This window comes from Pleuronectes platessa, chromosome 10 (assembly GCF_947347685.1).
Source record: "Pleuronectes platessa chromosome 10, fPlePla1.1, whole genome shotgun sequence".
NCBI lineage: Eukaryota > Metazoa > Chordata > Actinopteri > Pleuronectiformes > Pleuronectidae > Pleuronectes > Pleuronectes platessa.
Genome location: NC_070635.1, coordinates 27,130,420 through 27,156,247, shown reverse-complemented (window position 1 = coordinate 27,156,247; position 25,828 = coordinate 27,130,420). Strand labels below are relative to the sequence as shown.

The window sequence follows — 25,828 nt, the reverse complement described above, 5'->3', positions numbered from 1 at the left end:
TCCTGAATAAAAAGGGAAAATAATTCTTATAAAATATATAAAGCAAAAAATGAACTATCATATCACTATTGTGATATTCCTTACAGTGTATATTGCTGTGTTCTAGGCCAGGTTTCACGAATTTAACTTAATCGCAGACTGTAGTCAGGCAGCGACACCGCAATATTTACTTTAGCTTTTCCGCCACAGTTTAAACTGACGGTAGGACGAGTGCCTTGGCCTAGATACAGAAAACAAATGTGTATACAAATATAAGATCGAGCTCAGAAAGGACAAACACGTTTTTTTATTGTTCCTGATAGCGCCCTTCTGCTAACGTCGGTAGCCACTGGACTGTAAAGCTTACCAGAGTTCGTCGTTAGCAGTGATGTCTCTGCCTCCAGAGAAAGTTTCCGAGCTGAAGCAAATCATTCACAACCATCTGCTCAAGGTGAGCAACGTTAGCTGTTATTTCAACTCATGTTAGTTATATAAAACATAAATATCTGTTTACTCATGGTCCGATGTGCAAACATTGAGATAACACTACAAAAGAAGCCGGGTATATTCATCATGGATATATGTTAGTATTACCTTGTTGTTTTCACCACAAAGTACTACCAGTTTATGCTTCACTATACTTTCTGTCTATCATCATGTTAAATAAGATGCAATAGAGTGGGCCCGGTAGATATACCCTATTATTGTCCTGTATGTGAATAACAAAGAAATATTCAACTTATCCAGTTAGATTTTTTCCAGTAATTGGCTCATTATTGAGCTGCTATTTGTGTTTGTTTTAACAAAATTGTCATTTAATGAATTTGTACAAAAACTAATGCAGTTCTAAACCTGCCTGTTTGGAAAGCACATATCATGTGTCCAAATCACACCAAACTTGGCACTGCACTTCTCTGGACCAGTTACAATACACATAACAAGTGTGAAGCCGATAAGTTGTAAATTTTGCTAGATATTTGCTCCACATACAGATATATAGAAATACATTTGTGGAATTAGTAGGTAGATTTAAATGATGATGATACCATTGATAGGATAATATTATCACACAACTTCAGGTTTACGTATTTACCTGATGGTTTTAACTCCTTGATATAGACCTATTTATGCAGTTATCTAAAATTGTGTTTAAAAATATTGTTGATGGGCAACTCTTATGCATATTTTCAAGACACAAGAGCAATGCTACATTTTTCCCAATCACTCTCTCCAACACAGTGAGGATGGATGAGCATTAGGAGCAAAACACACAAGTGGGGGGCAAACATGTGGAAAGCCAAAGCTACATGATAAACTTTGAATGGTGAGGGTCAGGAGTCCATCTTAATCAGATGTCATTATATCAGGTGATGATTATAAAGCCTGTATACAATGAAATGTCTCCTTGTGACCTTTGTTTAGGCAGCGTAAACGAGAAAGAGGTGTTAATTCTGTGTATTTCTTTTTTGGGTTATCAGAGTGGTATACGTGGGAAGATCCGAGAGGTGCTGGCTGAAAATGTGAAGGATGATCAAGGGCAATCACATCAATCTTTATCTGAGGCCGATTTTTTAAGAACTCTGCAGAACAGGGGTATCATAGATGATGTAATGAAGGACCTACACTTTGACCAGGTAGAATGACCGTTTGGCAGCAGCTTTGAATACTTGATGATTAGTGAGAGAAATATAATTATTTAACTAATATTTGCTTATATTTTTTTATTTTTACTTTGATCACATGCTCACTGTTCTGCAATAACTGTTGTTCTGTCTACTTTTTAATAGGAGGCAATCATGGATGAAAAAAAAGGATCTCCTCCCAAGTGTGCTCCTGACTTTAGTGACAAAGAAATCACTCAGCTGAAGAAATGTAAAAAAACATAATTAAAGTAAACCAACAGCAACAAGCAAAAATACTTAGACTAAAGAGTCAGAATGTAATGAAGCGAAGACTTTATTCTGAGCTGAGCTTTTGGCCCTTATAATAATAATAATAATAATAAACTTTTTTTATATAGCACTTTGATAACAAAGCAAGAAGAGTAAATTAAGACTTGAACAGGTAATATAGATACAAATAAGTGAACAAGTAAAACAAAGGGTGAAAAGAAAAAGATAATATCACAGGATCACATGAAAGCAAGTCTATAAAAGTGTTTTTTTAAGAAGTGATTTAAAAGAAGTCACTGACTCTGCGAGCCTTATCTCCTCAAGTAGGCTCTTCCAAAGCCAAGGGTCCCTGATGGCAAAAGCACAGTCACCTTTGGTTTTCAACCTCGACTTTTGAACAGCGAGCAGGGCTCCACCTGAGGATCTAAGGCTGCGTGCAGGCACCTAAGGGGTCAGTAATTCTGTGATGTAGATTGGGGCCAGACCCTGGCATGCTTCAAAAGTGATCAGTAAAATCTTAAAATCATTCTAAAATGGCCAGGGAGCCAATGAAGAGAAGCAAGGGTCAGGTTGATGTGATGTTGCCTTTTAAGACCAGTGAGAATCTGGGCTGCTGCGTTCTGACTACTTTTTTAACTTGTGGTTCGAAAGTGAATGATTATCAATCAGAACTCCTAGGTTTCTGGCAACGGGCTTTATATTGATAGACCAGGTACCAAGGCTGTGTTCAATCTCAGTGATGGGTTTAGGTGGATTGATGAATATTATTTCTGATTTCGAGTTGTTGAGTTACCAATAGTTTTGTACCATCCAACTGTTAATATTATTAAGACAGTCTATCAACGCAGCTAGGCTTTCAGGGTCATCAGGTCTCAGCGGAAGGTAAATCTGTTTTTCATCTGCATAGCAGTGGAAGGAGAAGTGGTGTTGGAGGATTTGGCCAAGAGGAAGCACATAAATAGAAAATAAAATTGGGCCTCAAATTGAACCTTGTTGTACACCACAGGTAACATTCATTATAGAGGATGTGTAATTACGTATGGGAACCGGGCAAGTTCTTTGTATAAGGTAAGAATCCAACCAACTAAGTGCAGTATCCTTGATGCCAACCCAGGTTTTAAGTTGGTCAATTAAAATGGCCTGATCTACAGTGTCAAAGGCTGCATTTAGGTCTAGGAGGATTAGAATTGTGCTCTCTCCTCTGTCAGCTGCTAAAAGAAGGTCATTGGTTACTTGGAGGAGGGCAGTTTCTGTACTGTGTAATCATCTATAACCTGATCTAAATTTCGCAAAGATGTTATTATGACACATAAAAGCTTGAAGTTGGGTTGACATCACTTTTTCTAAAACCTTTGATAAAAATGGAAGTTGAGAGATCATCCTAAAATTGTTAAGAACAGAGGGATCAAGGTTAGGTTTCTTTAAAAGAGGTTGGACCACAGCATGTTTACAACTGGAAGGGAAGATTCCCTTTGTTAGGGATCTATTAAGAATCATTAAAATACTGGGACCCACTGTGTCTTTACAAATGTGGAGGGAAGGATTTCAAGGATGCATGTAGTTGGTTTCATGTGGGTTATGATTTGTGACAAAGGTTCAAATTTGCAAAAATAGGTATGAATGTCCCTCTTGGCAATAAAAGAGTTAGGAGGAATGATTTGTTTCCTAATGTACTCACATGCCCTTTTCAGAGCTTAAAGAACAGAACAAATGACATCCTATTTTAAAGCTAAATTAAAAGTTCCAATATTGGTGCACATCAATACAACAACCTAGCATATTGATTATATGTTACACTGAAGCCTTTTTCATTTTAATACCAAGTTTATTTGTATAAAGTTGGCTAACTTTTTACAGCAGTGAGAGTGGGATGTATACTCCTGATCAAAATCTTAAGACCAGTTAAAAAATTGCATGAATTTGCATTTTGCACTGTTGGATCTTAGGAAGGTTCTAAGTAGAGCTTCAAAATGCAAAAAGAAGAAATGGGAACAAGAGACCAAAAGTTGTGAGCAGGCACTTTATTGAAAACAACAATTTAACTCAAATAGGCTGTTCATCAGCTGATCAAAAGTTTAAGACCACAGCCTTTAAAAGCCAAAATCAGTGCAAAAATTTGGATTCCATGTCATTTCCTGTCAAGTAATCACACTGTGAAGATATCTTGATGGCAAAGGCAAAAAAGCTCACCGTCTTTGAACGTGGTAGGATTGTTGAACTGCATAAACAAGGCCTCTCACAACGTGCTATCGCTGCTGAGGTTGGACGCAGTAAGACAGTCATTTTGCATTTCTTAAAAGATCCTCAGGGTTATGGAACAAAAAAATCAAGTGGTAGACCCAAAAAAATCTCACCGGCGCTGAGCCGGAGGATCCGAATGGCTGTCCGTCAAGACACGGGACGATCCTCTTCCCAAATTAAGGCCATTACTGGTGCTGACTGCTCCCCAATAACCATCAGACGGCATCTGCGAAGGAAGGGCTTCAAAAACAAGAAACGTCTTCAAAGGCCACGTCTCCTTCAACGCCACAAAATTGCCCGTTTAGACTTTGCAAGGGAGCACCAAACATGGGACATTCAAAGGTGGAAGAAAGTTTTATTCTCTGACGAGAAAAAATTTAATTTTGATGGTCCTGATGGCTTCCAACGTTACTGGCATGACAAGGAGATGCCACCTGAGATGTTTTCTACGCGGCACAGTGGAGGGGGCGCCATCATGATATGGGGTGCTTTTTCCTTCAATGGAACAATGGAGCTCCAGGTTGTGCAGGGGCGTCAAACAGCAGCTGGCTATGTGGAGATGTTGCAGCGGGCATCCCTCATGACTGAGGGCCCTCGTCTGTGTGGTAACGACTGGGTTTTTCAGCAGGACAACGCTCCAATTCACAATGCCCGTCTGACCAAGACTTTTTTCCAGGAGAATAACATCACTCTTTTGGACCATCCTGCGTGTTCCCCTGATCTTAATCCAATTGAGAACATTTGGGGATGGATGGCAAGGGAAGTTTACAAAAATGGACTTCAGTTCCAGACAGTGGATGCCCTTCGTGAAGCCATCTTCACCACTTGGCGCAACATTCGCACTAGCCTTTTGGAAATACTTGCATCAAGCATGCCAAAACGAATTTTTGAAGTGATCAACAATAATGGTGGAGCTACTCATTACTGAGTCAGTTTTTGAAACTTTAATTTCTGTTTTGGGAGTTTTTTTTTTTGTTTTTGAGCTGTGGTCTTACACTTTTGATCAGCTGATGAACAGCCTACTTCAGTTAAATTGTTGTTTTCAATAAATTGCCTGCTCACAACTTTTGGGCTCTTGTTCCCATTTCTTCTTTTTGCATTTTGAAACTCTACTTAGAACCTTCCTAAGATTCAACAGTGCAAAATGCAAATTCATGCAATTTTTTAACTGGTCTTAAGATTTTGATCAGGAGTGTATGTATGTCCATACAAAGGTATAACATCACTTCGATTACTCTGAACTGTCTGGGAATACATACAACATTCATGTTTTTTGTTGTTCAATGAAAGAATCCGTTAAAGTTCTACTCACAAATGGATTAAGTAAAAAATTTCTTTTTTTAAATTTGTATTAGAAATGTTTGCATGCATGTCTGCTTATTAAAAAAAAAAGTTTATATATATGTCTGTATATGACAAGGTAAATACAGTTAGTTTAAATTACCCCAATATTTCCAGTTTATTCCCGTTAATTCTCGTATATTTCCGTTAATTGAATAGTCCGGGTTGAATATTCCCGGAATTTTTTAACATACTAACAATGTGAAAATTCTGTCACATTATGACAGTAGAAATTCTGAATATCCAATCAGGGTTTTTGGTGACAAAAAAATCATCGTGCAAAATATAAATGAGAGGAATAATTAGCCAAACATCAAAAAGGCAATTGCTAACACTGATTTTACAATTGTATAAACAAATAGAAAAACCAGGATACTAAAGTGAATCATGACTAAGTAGTGTCAACTCTATCTATCTCTTATGATATGCAGTATTTATCTATTGACCTTTTTTTTTATTCATACTCTTTACATACATCCATGTTGGGTTTTGCTGTTTAACTTATTAAAATAAGTTTAACTTTTTCTTTGATCCAATGGTTTCTCTGTTGGAAATCTATCTTTGATTATAGCTTTTACTGCATAGAAATTAATCAGCTGTGTTGTAACATTTAACATAGTGTTCCTGCCTCTTTCAAAGTAATTCTTGTTCCCTCTATGTACGACTATTAAGACATCTTGTACAGCTGAGCACTGCTCCCTACAGTTTTGAGTATGTTAGTTATAAAATATCATTGTTAATGTGGACACAGTGAGTGATGACATTCTTTTCTTTCTCTAAGCCAATATTGATCCATCAAGACGTTACCTGTATCTGCAAGTACTTGGTGGTAAGGCCTTTCTGGAGCACCTCCAGGAGCCTGAGCCTTTACCAGGTCAAGTGTGTTCTACATTTACACTCTATGTGCACTTCCGCAACCAGAGGTTTCACTCAAAGCCAGTGCCATGTGCCTGTGAACCCAACCTCGAGGAGGGCTTACTCTTCGAGATTCATAGAGATGGAATAGGTACTCGTCATTCAGGTTCATGTTACAAACTGTTGCATCATGTTGATTCAAATATTTTCTCGATTGTATTTTTCACTTTTCCCACATTTATTTGACATGAAATGTTTTGAAAATGTCACAGACTACTGCTTTAAACCCACTTATGCATATCTTTTCGTTTGATGCTGCAGGAGAAAGCAATAAAATGGCAGATGCAACTGCCTTGCTGTCAGTGAGTGACCCTGTTCACTTGGTGCTGATCAAAACAGACACCTACAGTGAGACAACGCTGGTCTCATCCTACTTCCTGGACTGGAGGATAGTCCTCGGCGCACCCAGTGGAAAGACCTGCCTTGGTGTAGAGCTGATGGGAGTTGGTGAGGAAAAATTCTTCTTCTGCAGTGTACATATATTCAAAAATGTATTCATTTTTTAGGGCATCATATCTATAGCTAAGAGCTAAGAATAATGAAGTGTCCAGCACACATGGACAAATAAGACATAAGAAATACAATAGTAAAATAACTTTTTTTCGAACTTAAAACTCCTTACATTTAACAATTTATTTGAAACAAAAAAGTCGGTCTCCTCCCTCAAAATGGATCTTGTTCTTTGTGTAGCACTTCATTTGTTATACAATAAACAAAAAACCTAAATGGACTTAACCTAAATGTGTAGTGATAACAATGAAAACCCTTTCCTCTTCATGGAGACTGTTTAATTTCACATATTTTACTGCTAATGATTGTGTATCTGAATGTAGCTCTTTACACACTGGTATCATGCATCTATAAAATCACTGTAATAAAAAGCAACCGGCTGTTGATGTACTGTTTTGAAATATTGGTTTAAAAAATGAAAAGATTCTGAAGTCATCTTCCAAGGGAACAGAGCCTAATGCGGTTCCTTTTATCAATACATGTTGATCCAGTCTCTGTAACAGAATCTCATGCATTTTATGAAGAGGTTTTAAGTACTGCTACCTTTAAGCCGGTTGATAGAGATACATTAGACTGATTTACTATAAAACTGTTGATTAGAGATTCAAAACTTCCTTAAAACGTCTAGTTGGGATAGAGTCTAATAGAGAAGTTGATGGCTTAGAGACTAGTTAGGCCAGCTCAAAAATAAATTTGGATAATGCTTTTTACAAAAGTGTTGTTCACACATCTCTTGTATCCATTGAGAAACCATCCTGAAATACAGTATACATTTAATATTTTATGATATATTGTTTATATGCTGTGCCTACAGAAAACAGATGTTTGCAAACTAATGTCAATTCATAAAAAATATTTTGTGTAAAATAAATGTTTGCATAAATATTCACCCCCTTTAAAGTGACTCACCTAATTCAACAGAGGTTCAGCTAGTTGATGCCAGCAGTGTCACAATAAGTGAAATGGAAATCACCTGAGTGCAGTTGATGTGTGTCAAGTGATTGTAGTATAAGAAAACCTGCAAAGAGAAAGGCACTGTTGAAAAAAGCTCATATGAAATCTCGCCTGGAATTCGCCCAAAGGAATGTGGAAGACTCCAAGGTCAATTGGAAGAAGGTTTTTTGGTCTGATGAGACAAAAATTTAGCTGACTAGTCGCTATGTTTGGCGAACACCAAACACTGTACATCACCACACACCATCTCCACTGTGAAGCATGGTGGTGGCAGCATCATGCTCTGGGGATGTTTCTCAGGGGGAACATGAATGCTGGAAATATCGCCAAATCCTGGAGGATAATCTGACACAGTCTGCAAGAGAACTACGACTTGGGAGAAGATTTATTTTCGAAGGTTCAAAGACAACAAGGTAAATGTTCTGGAGTGGCCAAGTCAAAGCCCAGATCTCAATCCAATCGAGAATTTGTGGCTGGACTTGAAAAGAGCTGTTCACGCCCGATCCCTGAGCAACCTGACAGAGCTTGAGCTGTTTTGCAAGGAAGAATGGAGAAAAATGCAGTGGCCAGATGTGCCAGCCTGATTGAGACATATCCGCACAGACTCAGTGCTGTGATTGCAGCCAAAGGTGCATCTACCAAATACTGACCAGAAGGGGGTGAATATTTATGCAATCATTTACTTTACCTTATATATTTTTAATTAATTGACATTATTTTGTTAAAATCTGTTTTCACTTTGATATGAATTAAAGCGTGCGTGTGTGCGTGTCTCTCTCTCACCAGGCAGTGAATCTAAAGTCCCAGCTGGTGTTCTGATAGTCAGTATGGAGCTCTACCCTCCTCTCACAGAGACTCTGAGCACTGATATCATCAGCACACAGGTCAGCACACTGGAGTCTCTCTATATCTGTGACAGTTTATTCATCAGCTGTATAAAGGGGTAGCAGTTACAGGTAGCAGTTACAGCTGCAGTTACAGCTGCTCTCCTCACCCGCAGCAAGAATGCCGCGGGTGAGGAGAGCAGCCCAGAGCCCTTCTCTCTTTCGCACGTTATAATCGCGCACGTTGCGATTAGAAAATCGCGTTTTATCATATCGCGATTTTATCGCAAATGCAATTAATCGTTCAGCCCTAGTCTGAATATAGGTCACTAATCAGCTACACTGTTTACCCCTGAAACTTCAAAGGTGTTTTGTGTACTCAAACACTTTACCCCCCACCCCCCATCGGCAAAGGGGTAAGTAAATATTAAGAGAATTTTCATTACTGGGTGAACTATCCCTTTAAGTCCCTGAAACAGCACTACAGAAAGACAAGAGAGGGGGACAAACCAGCCCTTGCCTACAGGACATCCTGAGACAAGCTCATCACCCTCAGGCATGTAGAGTGACACAGGAGGAGTGGCAGGGAGAGGGCCTGCAAGCGCACCGCCGTGGCGAAACCATTAATGTTCCCTTAAGTGCTGCTTGGACAGAAGAAAAGTGGGTTGCTCTCATGATCCTAAGAAGAGATTAACCAACATTTCACCGAAATATACAGAAACAACAGCAGAAAGGAAGACCTGGCCCACTGCATAGAGCTAATTGCACCACCTGAACTCTGTATCCCTTACAACACCAAGTATCCCACTCTGGCAGAAGTCAGGAATACAATCAGATCAGCAAGGATCAGCTCAGCTCAGCTCCAGGGACAAGTGGAGTACCATTTAAGGTATATAAACACCGTCCAAGATTCCTGGAGAGACTGTGGTGACTCATCAGGACAGTATGACATAAGGGAAAAATAGCCAAGCATTGGAGACATGTAGAAGGAGTCTTGGTACCAAAGGAGGAGAACGCAGTCAACGTCCCTCAATTCCACAACATCTCCCTGAGAAGTGTGGAAGGCAAGGTATTTTTCAAGATACTTGCAAACCGCCTGACAGAGTACCTTCTGAGGATCTCCTATACTGACACTGCAGTGCAGAAGGGAGGAGTCCCAGGCACGCCAGGCTGTATCGAACACACACAAGTGGTCACTCAGCTGAGCAGCCTGGCAAGAGAGAACAGAGGAGACCGAGCTGTTGTCATGTCCCAGAGAGGATCACAAATCTCATTCTGGACTATTATTAACAATTACCTCTGGGACTACCACATTGTAATGGCATTGTTGAGAGGAGTGGTCGCCAACCTGTCGATTGCGATCGACATATCGATCTCGACAGTGTCCATAGGATATCGATCCCCGCTTTGGACTCACTGGCTGCGTTCAACTGTAATAATTGTTTATTCGGGTACACAGGACTACTTTTATACAAGGAAATAGTCAGATTTATGGCCATATTCAAGGCAAAGCCTATTCAAAAACATTGTAATGCAGTAACAGCTCCTTTAATGAACATATTGCTGAACTGAGAATCTAAATATTTAGCATTGAACAGAAGTTGTAAATATGAATTTGTATTAATGTGAAGATTGTGCATTGATAAATATTGTATACTTTTATACAACATTGCTGAATTGATATTAATATATTACTGCATCTCTTTGTTTATAGTTATGCTCGTACATTGAGCCTTTAACAGAAATATAAGAAAAATAATAAATATGCGTGGGTTTTTTGGAAGATATCAGGGCGGTAGATCTCGGCTTATGTTTAGAATTAAAAAGTGATCTTGGGCTCAAAAAGGTTGGTGACCACTGGTCTTGAGAAAGGCATCATAACTGGTTGTACCTTATCAGTATACCTGTTTGCCTTGGCAATGAACATGCTGATGAAGTCATCAGAAGTGGATGTAAAGGACCGCTGTCTAGGTTGGACATCCTTCAACCCCCAATTAGAGCTATCATGGATGACTTGACATTCACAACAACATCAGTGCCAGGATGCTGATGGTTCCTCCAAGGACTGGTCATTACTTGGGTTAGGATGAGCTTCATGCCAGCCAAATCCAGAACCTTGGTTCTGAGAAAGGGAAGAGTATGTAATAAGTAGCGCTTCTCTTTAGGAGGTGTCCAGATTCCATCAGTGTTACAGGAAAAAGTCATCAGCCACTCAAAGTGAATGAATACAACTAAATGCCTTTTGTGATCAATATTGCTGAGATTGGATATAAAGACTGTATAGTTAAATAAACATCAAAGCTCTATATTTAATGCATCAGGTGACTGTCTTGTTCTCATTCAGCAAACCCTGGAAAGAAAGAGGACAGCTGAGAAGGAGAGACTCTTCCTGGTTTATGCCAAACAGTGGTGGAGGGAGTTCCTTGAGATACGACCGTCGCACCAATCCAAAATGGTCAAGATATTTGCGCAGGTTCATCTCAGTCACATGTTCGGCTCAAATTAATAATCAAAAATTCATCTGCATATTACGTAATTGCTTAATTTTTGGGACATGTACATGTTATGTTTGTCCACACAGCAAAAAAACAACAACATTTTAGTTGCAGTTTTCAACTCAATCAAAGGTGTATGCTGCAGGAATGGGGCAAACATTTTTTTTTTAGGGATATTTAAATCTGGAACTCCTAATATTTATATGTGGCTCCATGCTGTCCCATGACTTCTGGTTTTGTGTCTGTGAATTATGCAGGATGAAAATGGCGTCAACCAACCAGTGTGTTCCTATGTGCGTGTCCTCCGGGTGGGCCGGCTGCTGGAGAGTCCTCGACAGGCAGCCCGTTTTGTCAGCCTGCTGGCCCATGAGAAGGCTCCTGTGGTCGGAGGGGGCGGGCAGGAGCAATGGTGCACATTAATGGCTTTCCTATGCAGAGGGAAGGTAAGGAGAAACAGACATCTGGCATCTATAAAAGAGGTTTGCCCATTTTTCAGAAGACAATGCATTTGCTGTACTGCAGATTTATTGCTCTTCATACCTGAATTTCTGTGAAGAATTACATGTTCCATTAGTTCTAGAAATAAACCTTAAGAATATATATACAGTATGCAGAATATAACTCATCTAGCTTAGTACCTTAATGTAATAAATCCACAGTCAAGTTAATTTTACTAGTTTATTTACATATTAAACATGAATCTCATATATGTAGGTAATTGGAAGATAACAGAAATGTTGTGCATTTGCATTTGGGAGAGAGTCCACAAAACAATTCTGGAGTCTCAGGGGGTAAACTTTGTTATAGCAGAAACCAATACAGTTGAAGTCAATGGTTAGTCCTTCTTGAGGCATAATAAAACAACAGAAAAAAATAACAATACTGCTATTGTGTTGTCATGCGAGTTTCGGAAGCCATGATATTCATATTCGACTCGCAAAGGCGTCATTTACACCATATTTTATTGTAAATATCTGCTGATATCTTCTGACGAGGTGCATTCAGGGACGGTCGGAAATGCCAACGTCACCTAACTTATCATATGAATGTCGGGGCTTCAGGACACTTGGATGACGCCACACAAGCAGTGTGGAGGCACGTTATGGCTTTTCGGTTTTATTATGTCTGAATTAGGGCTGAACGATTTGGGAAAATAATCTAATTGCGAAATTTTCCCAAAATATTGCGATTGCGATTTAATATGTTATTTTTTAATTTTATCCTCTTTCCCCCCCCCCCAAAAAAAATGTAATGAATGATTTAAATATCACCAACACAATATTAGATACATTTACTGTACAAAATATTCTTTCCCACATTTTTATTTAACTGCTCATTACAGAAACAAGAACAACAAATCGGTGTGCATTTAAGTAATTTAATCAAAGTCATTGTAAGTATAAGGACAAGCCATGCACTTTTTAAAACCTGTGTGCAAAATGTACCATCTTGAGAAAAACATTTTTTAAAGTAGATTCCTGTTCATGTCCGGGTGGTCGTGCAGCAGTATGGAGGCGCCGGGCCTCAGCAGGAACTCCCCCATGCTGAACACCTCCGTCTCGCAGATGTGCATTTAGGTGTCCGGGGGGCTCTGGAGCCCCGCCGCCCCGGAGCTCGGCTTGCTTTTCCGGGGCCCGCACCATGGTCACCAGCGAGATGAGCTCACTCTGTGTGTCCGCCACGTCGGCCGAAGACTTTAGGACCCTGTAGGTGATGCAGGATTGCTTCGCTATCTTCTGGATCAGAGGAGTTTTGTGGCCCGCGGCATTCTTGCTGCGGGTGAGGAGAGCAGCCCAGAGCCCTACTCTCTTTCGCACGTTATAATCGCGCACGTTGCGATTAGAAAATCGCGTTTTATCATATCGCGATTTTATCGCAAATGCAATTAATCGTTCAGCCCTAGTCTGAATATAGGTCACTAATCAGCTACACTGTTTACCCCTGAAACTTCAAAGGTGTTTTGTGTACTCAAACACTTTACCCCCCACCCCCCATCGGCAAAGGGGTAAGTAAATATTAAGAGAATTTTCATTACTGGGTGAACTATCCCTTTAAGTCCCTGAAACAGCACTACAGAAAGACAAGAGAGGGGGACAAACCAGCCCTTGCCTACAGGACATCCTGAGACAAGCTCATCACCCTCAGGCATGTAGAGTGACACAGGAGGAGTGGCAGGGAGAGGGCCTGCAAGCGCACCGCCGTGGCGAAACCATTAATGTTCCCTTAAGTGCTGCTTGGACAGAAGAAAAGTGGGTTGCTCTCATGATCCTAAGAAGAGATTAACCAACATTTCACCGAAATATACAGAAACAACATCAGAAAGGAAGACCTGGCCCACTGCATAGAGCTAATTGCACCACCTGAACTCTGTATCCCTTACAACACCAAGTATCCCACTCTGGCAGAAGTCAGGAATACAATCAGATCAGCGCGGATCAGCTCAGCTCAGCTCCAGGGACAAGTGGAGTACCATTTAAGGTATATAAACACCGTCCAAGATTCCTGGAGAGACTGGCAAAAACATATATAATGTAATATAACACTACAATATGTTTAAGACTAAACTTAACTTGTGTTTCATGGTGGGGTAAAGTGAGACACTGTCCCACTTTACCCCACAGCATTTGTCCCAATTTACCCCGAAGCCACAATTTTTGAAAAACAACATCTCTTATCAATTCAGGCTAATCTTCAGCTAGCCTCAATCACATGGTTGTATATGTTGGAAGTTCATTAACATGTATGATATAATTTTTTCTACCTGAATCAATTTGTTTTGACACAAAAGTTGATTAAGTCCAGAGCAATAAAATGTACTTTTACATGCATTTTTGGGAAAAAACATACTTTCCACAGCACCTGCACCAACTTCTCCTTCATTGCAAGGGGGGAATGGGAGGGGCTTTTAAACATAATAGTCACATGACCACAAATGTGTTCCGTTGCCTAGATACAGGGGGTGTTTCACATCACCCGGTGTCCCACATTACCCCGCTCTCCCCTATACTGGAATATTTACCCCCAAATATCTAATGGATTCAGCATCCCACTTCAAATTATATCGGAATTGGAAGGTCCTTCTGCGCATGCGTTAAATGCGTTAAAAAAAAAAAACGAATTAATCCTGTAATTTAATCATAACGCGTTAACGCGTTATTTTTCACAGCTCTACTTATAATGTGTCATTATCATATGAGTTGTAATTTTGTGTGTTTAAATAATTATAATGAATTTGTATCAGTTTTATATTTAATGTGGTTTGTATTGTAGCTAGCTAACTACAGTTTGTTACCTAGCTAGCTGCTAGTGTTTTTGTTTTGTTTTTTTTGCAAAAGTTTACTTTGCCAAAGACCACCTTGAATTTGGCTTCCAAAGCAGACATCAAAGATGAGACAATCAAAGCTCTCATGTTTATTGAGTATGGGTGTCACCGGGGGTTCACAGTTGAGGAGCTATTCCAGCATGAGTTCACCAACTCTGCATTATTCTTGGTTGACAAAGACGGTTACTTGAGGAAGAGTGCCAAATCACAACTTGGGATTGAGCTGTTGAAGTTGTGTCCACAAATTGATATAAAAGGTCCAGATACCCCCCTGCCAACACACGCCATCATTATCGACTTCATGGCATTGGTTAGAAAGGTCTCCTTAAAGAAACTTGATCCACCCATCAAGACATTCCACGACTTTGCTATTGCTTTGACATTTATGGTCACCAAAGCTGGAGGCAACTGTGATGAAATCCATATCGTTTTCGACACTCACCGAGAGGACTCGCTACATGGCCTTGGACCACCCCCCACCATCATCTCACCGGCTCCGGGGAGAGACGGCCCGGCTTCCTGGCTAGCATTAGAGGGTGGAGCGCGTTTGCTCACGAGGTAGCGCGCTCCGCCCTCTCCCCGTGGAGACGGCACCGACTGAGCCGGGCCGATGGAGCCCGGGCTGACACTGCCGACACTGTGCATTAGGGTCAAGCTCGGATCCTGCGGAAAGCGTTTAGTGTCCCAGGGGTCTCCGCCTCGACGATCGGCATGTTTATGCAGCCACTTAGATATCTGAGGTTTAGCAGCAGCGAGCTAACGCTGGCTGCCCTCGCGATCCGGGCTGTCCGAGGCGGCGACGTTAGCTGATCCCAGCCGCTATGTGATCGCATCAGCAGATCCGCAGGTGCCTCGGATGTCCCCGCATCGCACCGTGTCACCGCCGCTTCCCCGGCTACACCACAGGAAAGTCTCCAATGCTCCCAGTGAGCTGCCCTCGCGTAGATCTTGATCTAAGTTACTGCAAGCTAGCGTTAGCTCGCTGCTGCTACCCCTCAGACATCTAAAGGCCAATGTATGCTTCTCCGTTTTGACGGACACGGACAGATAGGACTGCCTTCTCCAACGTGGAACGCCCTCTCCGGGCCTCTCCGCGGCTCCTCGGAGAGCTTTTCGTGCAGCTCTCATTTTTCTAAATACACGTCGAAATGGCGGACAGCCCACGGATAGCACTTGGCTGTGATTGGTCCACTAAAAACATCATTTCCGCCCAACGTCATTTCCGGACCTCTAACTTCCTGTTTCATTTCCTAAATCACAATAAACCTAAATCACAACTACGACTCTATGATTAATGTGACAAGTGTGTTAAGCCAGCGGCGTTGTCCGGCTGACTGTGGCTGGTTAGAGCACTTACAGCATGTGTGTATGGTCACATACGGTTATAACGAACTTTGATAACGGGGATAGCGGGCTAGCCACCATGCTAACTGCGGTGGGAACAGCGCAAAAACCCGCTGACTTTAATCCCACGGCTCTCATGACACTGTTTCTCAAACACCGTCAGGTTAGAAGCAAACACTTGGTAGTAGTTAGTATCGGGTGTCCCTGCTGACTGTGTGTGGAAGCTGGGGGGAAGCCTCCGTGTAGCTTCAAGCTGTTGCAGCTGTTGAATTAGCAACGCAGTTTGGAAACAAGACCGGGGAACTGCTGCGTTAAGACACGATAACATAAGCATTTTGACCCGCTGGGTGTCACTTTATTTCAGCAAAACGGTCGCGTCATCAACAGCCTTTTTCTGTTGTCATCGTTCACTGTGTGTGAGGAGCCGGGGTGACGTAAATAAACCAGCGTGGACTTCTTCTATATACATCATGAGGTAGGCTTCTCTAAGCTCGACTTCCGTTGCGCCAACTACTGTTCTGGCGGTGAATTGTTTTCGGAACAAAAAGGCTCGTAGAACTATAAATCAAAAAGTGTCCGTCCGCTCCGTCCGTCCGTCCTTCCGCAACGGACTCGGAGAAGCATACAGAGGCCTTAAGTGGCCGCATAAACAGGCCGATCGTCGAGGCGGAGACCCCGGGACACCTCTAAACGTTGACTCAACAGTGTGGAAGGATCCTGCTGCTGCTCCAGCTTCATCTCCCACTGCTCCCACTGAGGGGCTGCGCTGGGGCTGTCGCAGGCAGGCTCTGGCCCACCTGACTCTGGTTCAAAATGATATGGTTGCAAGATTGTATCTTCGTCTCCAGTAGCCATATACAGTGGATATAAAAAGTCTACACACCCCTGCTAAAATGCAAGATTTTTGTGATGTAAACAAATGAGACAAAGATAAATCCTGTCCGAACTTTTTACACCTTTAATGTGACCTATAACGTGAACAATTCAGTTGAAAAACAAATTGAAATCTTTTAGGGGGAAAATTTAAAAATAGAAAACTTACAATAACCTGTTTGCAGAAGTGTGCACAACCTTAACCTAATACTTTGTTGAAGCACCTTTTGATTTTATTACAGCACTCAGTCTTTTGGGGTAGGAATATATTAGCATGGCACATCTTGACTTGTCAATATTTGCCCCATTTTCTTTGCAAAAGGCTCCAGATCTTTCATATAGCGAGGGCATGTCCTGTGTACAGCCCTCTGCAGATCACCCCACAGATGCTCAATTGGAATCAGGTCTGGGGTCTGGCTTGGTCATTCCAAAACATTAATCTTCTTCTGGTGAAGCCATGTTTTTGTTGATTTGGATGTGTGCTTTGGGTCGTTGTCTTGCTGATAGGTGAAATTCCTCTTCCTCTTCATCTTCAGCTTTCTAACGGAAGCCTGAAGGTTTTGTGCCAAAACTGACTGGTATTTTTTAACTGTTCATAATTCCCTCCACCTTGACTAAGGCCCCTGTTTCAGCTGAAGTAAAACAGCCCCAAAGCATGATGCTGCCACCACCATGCTACATTGTGGGTACCGTGTTCTTTGGGTGATGTGCAGTGTTGTTTTTGCGCCAAACAGACCTTTTGGAATTATGGCCAAAAAGTTCAACCTTGGTTTCATCAGACCATAGCACATTTTCCCACATGCTTTTTGGAGACTTCATGTACGTTTTTAAAAAGTTTAGCCGGGCTTGGATGTTTTCTTGGTAAGAAAAGGCTTCTGTCTTGCCACCCTGCCCCATAGCCCAAACACATGAAGAATACGGAAGATTGTTGTCACATGTAGTACACAGCCAGTCCTTGCCAGAAATTCCTGCAGCTCCTTTAATGTTGCTGTCGGCCTCTTGGAAGCCTCCCTGACCAGTTTTCTTGTTGCCTTTTCATAAATTTTGGAGGGATGTCCAGTTCTTTATAATGTCACAGTTGTGCCATATTTTCTCCACTTGATGATGGCTGTCTTCACTGTGTATCATGGTATATCTAATGCCTTGGAAATTATTTTGTACCCTTCTCCTGACTTATACCTTTCAACAATGAGATCCCTCTGATGCTTTGGAAGCTCTCTAAGGGTCATGGCTCTTGCTGTAAGTTGCAACTAAGAGAATGTTAGGAAAATCCTACTAAAACAGTTAAAACTTTATTTGGGATTAATCAGAGTCACTGCAAATGATGGCAGTAGTGTACTCAATACTATTTAACATGAGTTTGAATGTGATTGGTTAATTTTGAATACAGCCACATCCCCAGTTATAAGAGGGAGTGCACACTTATGCAACCACATTATTTTATTTTTTTATTTTTAGTTTCCCCCCTAAAAGATTTTAGTTTGTTTTCTCAATCGTATTGTTGACGTTATAGGTCACATTAAAGGTGGAAAAAGTTCAGACAGGATTTATCTTTGTCTCATTTGTTAACATCACAAAAACCTTGCATTTTAACAGGGGTGTGTAGACTTTTAAATCCACTGTATATCTACAGAGGTAGTGGATAGCTAAAAATCTGGGCGCTTTTATCTCGTGAAGGCGGGAGGAGGGGAGAGGAGGAGAGGAGGGGGGCGGGGCACTCACAACACGTCAATCTGAGGAGGGCTGTTTTAGACAGGGTAAAAAGGTGCTGTTTTAAATTATCCTTGTGGTATTTTGACAAAAGTATGTTACAGACATTTAATTAAGACCCCAAGGAACCATATCAACTTGTGGTAAAATGGGTATACGATGAGTCCTTTAAGGACCAAGTTAAAGGTAGACTGCCACACAAGGACCAACGAACCCCCGATTACTTTGTACCATTCTGAAGGGAACCCGTCTGGTCCTGGGACCTTATTGGATTTAAGATGTGCTATAGCTGAACTTATTTCTTTGACTGATGTATTTTCATATCTTGACTTGATAGCGCAGAATTTCCCAGACCACTACGGGATAAACGTTTCCTGCGTCTTCTCTGGTAGCGGCTGGCAAGACAGACAAAACACAAGTCTCACAAAGTGGCCCTTGTCAGCTCTGATTTATGAGTTTCATTCCAGGGAAAATGTATTTAGCCTCATCACTCCCCAACCTGTTCTGTATCTGCCATCCAAATTAGACTTCTGGGGAGCATTTATCATTCTGACTTTCCCGTAGCTTGAGCAAGCACATAGCAGCAGCGGCAGCAGCAACTACAACAACTTGCTCAACCCAGGCATGTACACCAGGAAAGTCAAATGCAATTGCTTACTGTTATAGACAATTTGATATCTACAGAGCTTACTTCCTATCCTGCATACTTTTCTTGTGTGTTCAACACTTCTGTGAAAGGCAAATAGAGCAGTGAGAACAGGATATAGTAATTCTGTTTAGACGGATTGCTGTAGTGACATGTTAAATAAGACAAGCAACAGTGAAGGAACAATTGAATCTGTTAAAATTTGTTAAATGTTATAATATGCAGTTATTCAATTTTGTGTTGTCAACTTATCACAGTGTAAATAAGGAATTTTGCCTGGAACTGAGGCTACACCTAAAGTTCAATATTAGTAAAGTAATATTTTAGACACAAATATTTTCAGAACAAAGCTGTAATATCTTTAGAACAAGGTGAGAATATAAAGAATAATTACAATGCAGAATAACTATTTACTATTTTAGAAAGCCATGTTGTGATAGGTAAAGTTGTAATAAGTTGCAAGTCATAATTTCTGAAAATGTTATTGTTTTAGAAGAAAAGTTGTCAAAATACTTCACGATAGTAATCATAATAACTCTGAATGAAAGTCTTTATCTTTTCAAGATATAACAAAATACATAAAGATAAGTAATAACTTGTAATATTTTGATAATAAGGTGAGATGCATAACAAAATAATCTAAACTTGAACAAGCCTTCAGAACTTTCAACAGGAACTCATTGTTCCAGAGTGAATGGAGCAGGCCAATAGCTTCAAGAGGTTTCAGCAGGGTTTAAATAAACTGTTGCAACTTTGCAGCTTCAGAGATGCAGGATTGAAAATGAAAGACAACAAAATGGTGTTACTCTCAAAGTGCAACTCTCAAGGCTAAAATGTAATAAATGAAGGTCAAGGACATTTGATTCACTCTCATGTTACAGTTAATATGGTAATCATACAATTATCTGCAATTTGGTTTCTACATTTTCATCTCTGGAGAGGAGCTGAACCCATTGCTGTTTTTGCCCCCCAGGGGGATTGTGAAGACCACGCCACCCTGCTGTGCAGCCTCCTGCTGGGCTTTGGTTTGGATGCGTATGTGTGTGTAGGCACCAAAGCAAAGGGAGTGCCACACACCTGGGTCCTGACCCGCGGTACTGATGGGAGCATTACATTCTGGGAGAGCCTAACAGCACACAGGTCTGTTGTTGTTGTTGTTGTTGGTGTGGTTATTAATGTAAATAACTTCTGCCATGTGGCGCTCTTATAACATGTTGGATGCAAGCTGAAATGCACTATATAATAGATTTTGTGTGTGGATACTTATAAAATTGAAGGAGGAGAAAAGCCATATTTCATAAATAGACTTATTTACTAGATATACTGCCTTTCTGTAAGTGCTAAATCAGATGTGGCCTAAAAAATTGCTTGTTTTTGCTTCAGTTTGCCTCTTTACACAGTTTGTGTATTTGTCAGCAGGATATCTCTGAATTGGTTGGCCAGGCTTTAGGTCAAAGAAAGACTTTTAGTTCTTATCCACTTCTGGGATTTTGTAAATCAGATGTTTTAGCTTTAACCCTGGAATTTAAGACCTGATTTCAAATTGGTCTGTCAGATGAGTATGGCAAGTTATAATAAGTGGAATTTTGACCTTTAACTTTATGTTTTCTTCATAGTTCTATTTTTATTTAACTATTTAAATGGTAAATGGTGAGTATATATATAGCGCTTTTATTCTTGGTGACCACTCAAAGCACTTTACAGTACAGTTTTATTTTATATTTATACAGTATAACTCTGAAGAGATACATTTTAAATTTTGCATAGGGTGCAATTACATTTTTTTCAATAAATATGTGGGTTTGTAATTGGATTAAGTATGTGTGGTCAGATACCTCCATCAGGCCATTGACCCAGAAGCTCCGCCTCTGGCCCCACAGCACAAACCCTCATCCCCCTACCGCACTGTGGGTTGTGTCTTCAACCACCAGAACTTCCTGGCCAACTGCCAGCCATCTGATGCTGTAGAGCTTTGTGTCTTTGACTTCCAGGTAGGAGCGACTTGTCCCTTACATTTACTGTGATCCATCTCTCAGATAACATAATTTTTATGTACATCATGGTCTTTTACACCACAATACTGCACTTTTGATTTCTTTGTTGGTATTGTGTTAGTGTTTGGGTTTTGTTTAAATTAATTTGAAGTGTAAATCTTAATTCATGCAGCATCAAACTCTCCATAGATCTAATCCATCGCTTAATTTCCCCTCCTTTTTTCCCCTTTAGAATCAATCTTGTTGGAAGGCGATGAGTGAAAATGCACTGAAGTCTGTCTGTTACCCAGGCTCAGTCACCTCTCTGCCCCTTCAGCCTTCGCTCTGTGCCTCATCTCTGGATCCTGCTTCATCTAGCAACCAGTTGGAGTTTGAGATGCGCTACCTGGTTTCGGAGCACAGGAAGGTAAAACATGCTGCTGGATGTCGACACTCTAAGATGATTTCTTACTCACCTTCGGCCTGTACTACGAAGCACAATTTATTTATTTGGGTAACTTCAGGTTGAGTTGAGGGTTTTCAGTCCTACGAAACTTGTTAACTTCTTATATGGGTAAATCACCATGGTAACTTATGCTGAAATGCTAACCTGCTCTGGAGCTGGTTAAGTTGGAGGTAAGAGATTAACCAGTATAAAATCTCCGCCCACTGACCAATCAATTCATTTGAAACATGACATCACAGTAGGATCCCGTGGAGCAAAAAAAAAGGATCCCATGAAGCTTGGTCCGCGGCTTGTTAGAGGGTCTCTGAGGAGGACAAGGGTCTTCAGCGACAATGAGTATCTTTATGAAAGATAAGGATTCTCATCGGAGGGAATGATAAACCTTTGTCAGCTGCTGGAGCTGAACATAACCAACCTGACACGAAGTAGAAATGTGCTCACAGTACCACAGACTGTCTGCATTGATCTACGTTTCTTTACTTGTTAAAGTTACTTAAATGTATCTAGTGGGTTAGTTAGCGGCGGGATAACCAAACAGTGTAATGCCCCTGCTCCCAGGTCATGAAAAATACGGAGATGGACACAATGGATGACGGAAGTTTAAAGTATTTATTATAAATTAAACAACCAATAAGTAATGATAAATGTGGAGTGGGCGGCTGTGGCTGAGGGGTAGAGTGGTCGTCCTCCAACCTGAAGGTCGGCAGTTCGATCCCCAGTCTGACCCATCTGCATGCCGAAGTTTCCTTGGGAAAGGTGCTGAACCCTGAATGGCCCCCCATAGAATAACAAAGTGCTGCAAATAGATGCACTGTATGAATGTGTGTGTGAATGGGTGAATATGAAGTTTAAGGTGCTGTGGAGCTAAAGCATAATAGAAGTCAAACAAAAGCAAAGTGTGCAAACGCTGGCTAGGATAAGTCCAATTGAGACAGAGCCAGCTGGGATTTTATCCTATTGGAGTGCTCGGCCAAGGTGATCTGAATAGGCTGGCTGGCACCACTGCGCTCCTCTGGTACCTTCAAGGACACATACGAAAACACAGAAACTGTCAACCACACCAACAGTCAGGCAGGGCCGTCACAATAGTTGTATACTTTTATCCTTCTTTTAAGTAGGTTTATCCTATGAAATAAATATTTACTTAGAATGGGGGATAGATAATTTACAGATTTACCTTGTGACAGCCCCCATCCCTCCCTCCCTTCTCTTGGAGACTCGAACAGTCAGCCCTCACTAAATTGACACTACACTGTTGTGCGGTGCGCACTCTCCTTAAAGTAATTCCTTATGTTTTATTGACTAGTCATTTTAAATGTTTCCACCACAGTGTGTCTTCAGAGACAGTGCAGACAGTGTGTGCCAAACAAAAGCTTTTTATAGAGGCTACATCATGTGATTAAGTTAAACATTTCATCTCTTATCCAAGAGGCTTCTTAAATTCAGTTCCACAGGTCTTGTGGGAAAAGAACAGATTCATATCCCGTTATTATGTCGTGATCGCGTTATGTATTGGTTTCCTTTATGGCTCCGTAACCACCACATTCTTTCACATTAAGATGTTTTACCAGCTGTCCTTCCTACATTTAGCAGCTGTTACTGTGTTTCTTTTAATCTGGATAATGTGTTTGTACTCCTTGTCCATGTCTTTGATTGTTCATATGCTGTAAACCATGCCCCTTTCATGTGCACACGCTAAGATCTTGATGACGCAATCATGGGTTTACTTAACGAGTTGATAACCAGCTTTGTGTGACCGCTCAGGCTGACTGCCATTGTTAGATTAAGTTCATCCGGATATCTGAAAGATCTCCTGGGTATGTTGATCTTGCTTCGTAGTACAGGCTACAGGCCACGGGTCTTTTGTTATTGATTTGATAGACCAAGAGAGGCTTAAGTTTTACATTGTATGTTAAAGAGCCACTGGTTAGTTACATGTTAGGTGATTTATCCTAACATGCAATGTAATAAGCCAACGATGGGCTCTTTGGTGCTCCCTCCCTTAGGACCTGGAGCTGGCAACAGTGTGGGATGATCACCTGTCCTACCTGCTCTCCTCTGCTTTATCAGCCTATGAGCTGGAGCGCTGCACTGGTGTGTCTTGTGGAAATGAGGAGTTCCAGGATGCAGTGAGGAGGGCAGTGCCAGATGGACACACCTTCAAAGGCTTCCCCATACACTTCCTGCACCGCAGTGCTCGTAGAGCCTTTGCTACTTGTCTAAGGTAAAATACATTTCTTAATAAACTGTAGATAGCAGTGTGTATGTGCATTGAAAATGCTTTGACCAGTTAAAGGGATTACACTTCCTGTTGGCAGCCATGTGGTCTGTTTGAGTGTAAATAAAATCCCAAAATATAATCATGCAACTTCAAGTTTGTGCATTTTGTGGTATTCTAGTCGGATGGTTGCAAGAGCAGACACAACTCTAAAGTTCCTCAAAACACACACTGAACAGTTTTATTAGTATGACTGTGAAAGTGCAGTGACTTTGTCTGAAGCCAGCCTTTGAAACTGCTGTAGATGGCATGAGAGAGGAATAATGGGCCTCATTCACAAGCACTGCGTACACACACATCTGGGCTTAAATGTTTGATGCACAAATTTGGTATTCATCAATATGTTTTTACCTAAATTTGTTCACATAGGACGATAAAATTTAGAACTTCCTCAGACCATGCGTACGCACAAATGAAGGCCCGGCTGCCCTAGAAAATGTAAACACACACCTTTTTATCTGAATGCATAATATGCTAAAACTGTAAAAAAAAAAAAAATTGCCTTTAATACACAACAATAATAATATTTACTAAGGTATTGACCGAATCTATTAAATTAGAATGAAATTGACACCCTTTCACCCTCATCATTTATTGTTTATTTATTTACACCTCTAACACATGAAAGACGCAAACAGAAAGAAAACAAATACCTCCAGATTGTAGGGCAGTGCCATACATGTGGAAAACACTGACAAAGATTTCAAAAGAGTGTAAAGTGATAAGAGCTGTCGCAGGTGTCGATGTTGTTAGCTAAAAAACAAGATCTCTGAGAATCTCCTGCTGCGTTGTGGTTGTGTGAAAGGAAACCTCTGGAGGAAGTCCGGACCAGAAGCTCTGGAGTTTCCTTGGAGCTCATGTCTAAAAAAGGGAAAGTTCACAGAAAAATTTAAATTCACTCATTATCAACTCACTACTATGCCGATGGAGGGGTGGGTGAAGTGTTTGAGTCCACAAAACACTTCTGTAGATAGAAAGCATTGCAGCCAAATCCAATACAATTATAATTAATCATAAAATAAACACAGAATTCGAATAGTTTTCATTTACACCATGTTTTTAGCCTAAATGCCCTTTGATATCACCTGGAACTGCGTTCACATTCCCACGCACACACTTAACAAAAGCTCTGCTTTGTAGCATCACAAGTTCTGGTAGCATCGCTAATTCTGGTAGCATCGCTAGTGCTGGTAGCATCGCTACTTCCGTTAGCAGACATTTAGATAATGGGTGAATCTTCTTTTTTGGGTGACCTATCCCTTGATGAAAGCTTGTGTTTATATAGACATAAAGCAACAGTACATAAATGCGTTAACACATGTCCACTTTCTTTAGCAAATTCAACCAGAATTCAATACAATGTCACTCGTGTCTTGGCTGCTGGCAAATTACACACGAGTAAAGCGTCTTTATCATGTGTAAGTATATTGTCTGTGAATCAGCCTGGAAGGGTCCATGAACACAGCCTTTAAACTGGTGATCTAGGCAAAGGAATCCCCTGCACTTATATTTAATGCAATCTATTTATTTGTTATTATTTAATAAAACAATCTTTGTACTACCTCTTATTTCTTGTCTCTTGTCACTTTCTGTGCAGGTCTCCTTTCTGTCAGGAAATAGTAAGTTGCAGTGGTGACCATGTGCGGCTGGCAGTACGAGTTCGGGTGTTTGTGTATCCAGAGAATGTTTGTGCAGTGTGGTTCATGTTTGCATGTAAATATCGTTCTGTAATCTAAACAACTGAAAGATGTTCTTCAAAAGACTAACAATTTGTGTAGTACATTGGCCCCAGACAAAACTTTTATAACTTCATGACGACATAACAGGTTTCTGTTTCATAGGGACAAACTGCTTTATAAACATTGCATTAAAACATCTGCATCCATGAAAAGACTTAATTAAATAAAGTTGTACTCTGTGATTAAGACATTTAAAAAGATGTTTGTGACTGGTATCTCTACTCTGGTGCTTAGGCCTTTATTTTGCTGACTTTTATGCACTTAATTGTATGTATTCATATATCTATTTTTGAAAATAAATGCAATTAAAAGAATATATATATATA

General features: G+C 40.7%; 1 protein-coding gene across 1 annotated transcript; it reads left to right on the top strand.

Annotated features, from left to right (window-relative positions):
* Window positions 1–62: 62 nt before the first annotated feature.
* cep76 (centrosomal protein 76) lies at window positions 63–25,828 on the top strand. Its single transcript, XM_053431883.1, has 14 exons — window positions 63–201; window positions 303–430; window positions 1,458–1,613; window positions 1,767–1,851; window positions 6,235–6,459; window positions 6,630–6,815; window positions 8,619–8,716; window positions 11,001–11,129; window positions 11,409–11,594; window positions 20,020–20,186; window positions 20,878–21,037; window positions 21,273–21,446; window positions 23,492–23,709; window positions 25,361–25,828. Exons 2-14 carry the CDS (start codon window positions 368–370, stop codon window positions 25,497–25,499), a joined length of 1,986 nt encoding a protein of 661 aa, XP_053287858.1. The 5' UTR covers window positions 63–201; window positions 303–367; the 3' UTR covers window positions 25,500–25,828.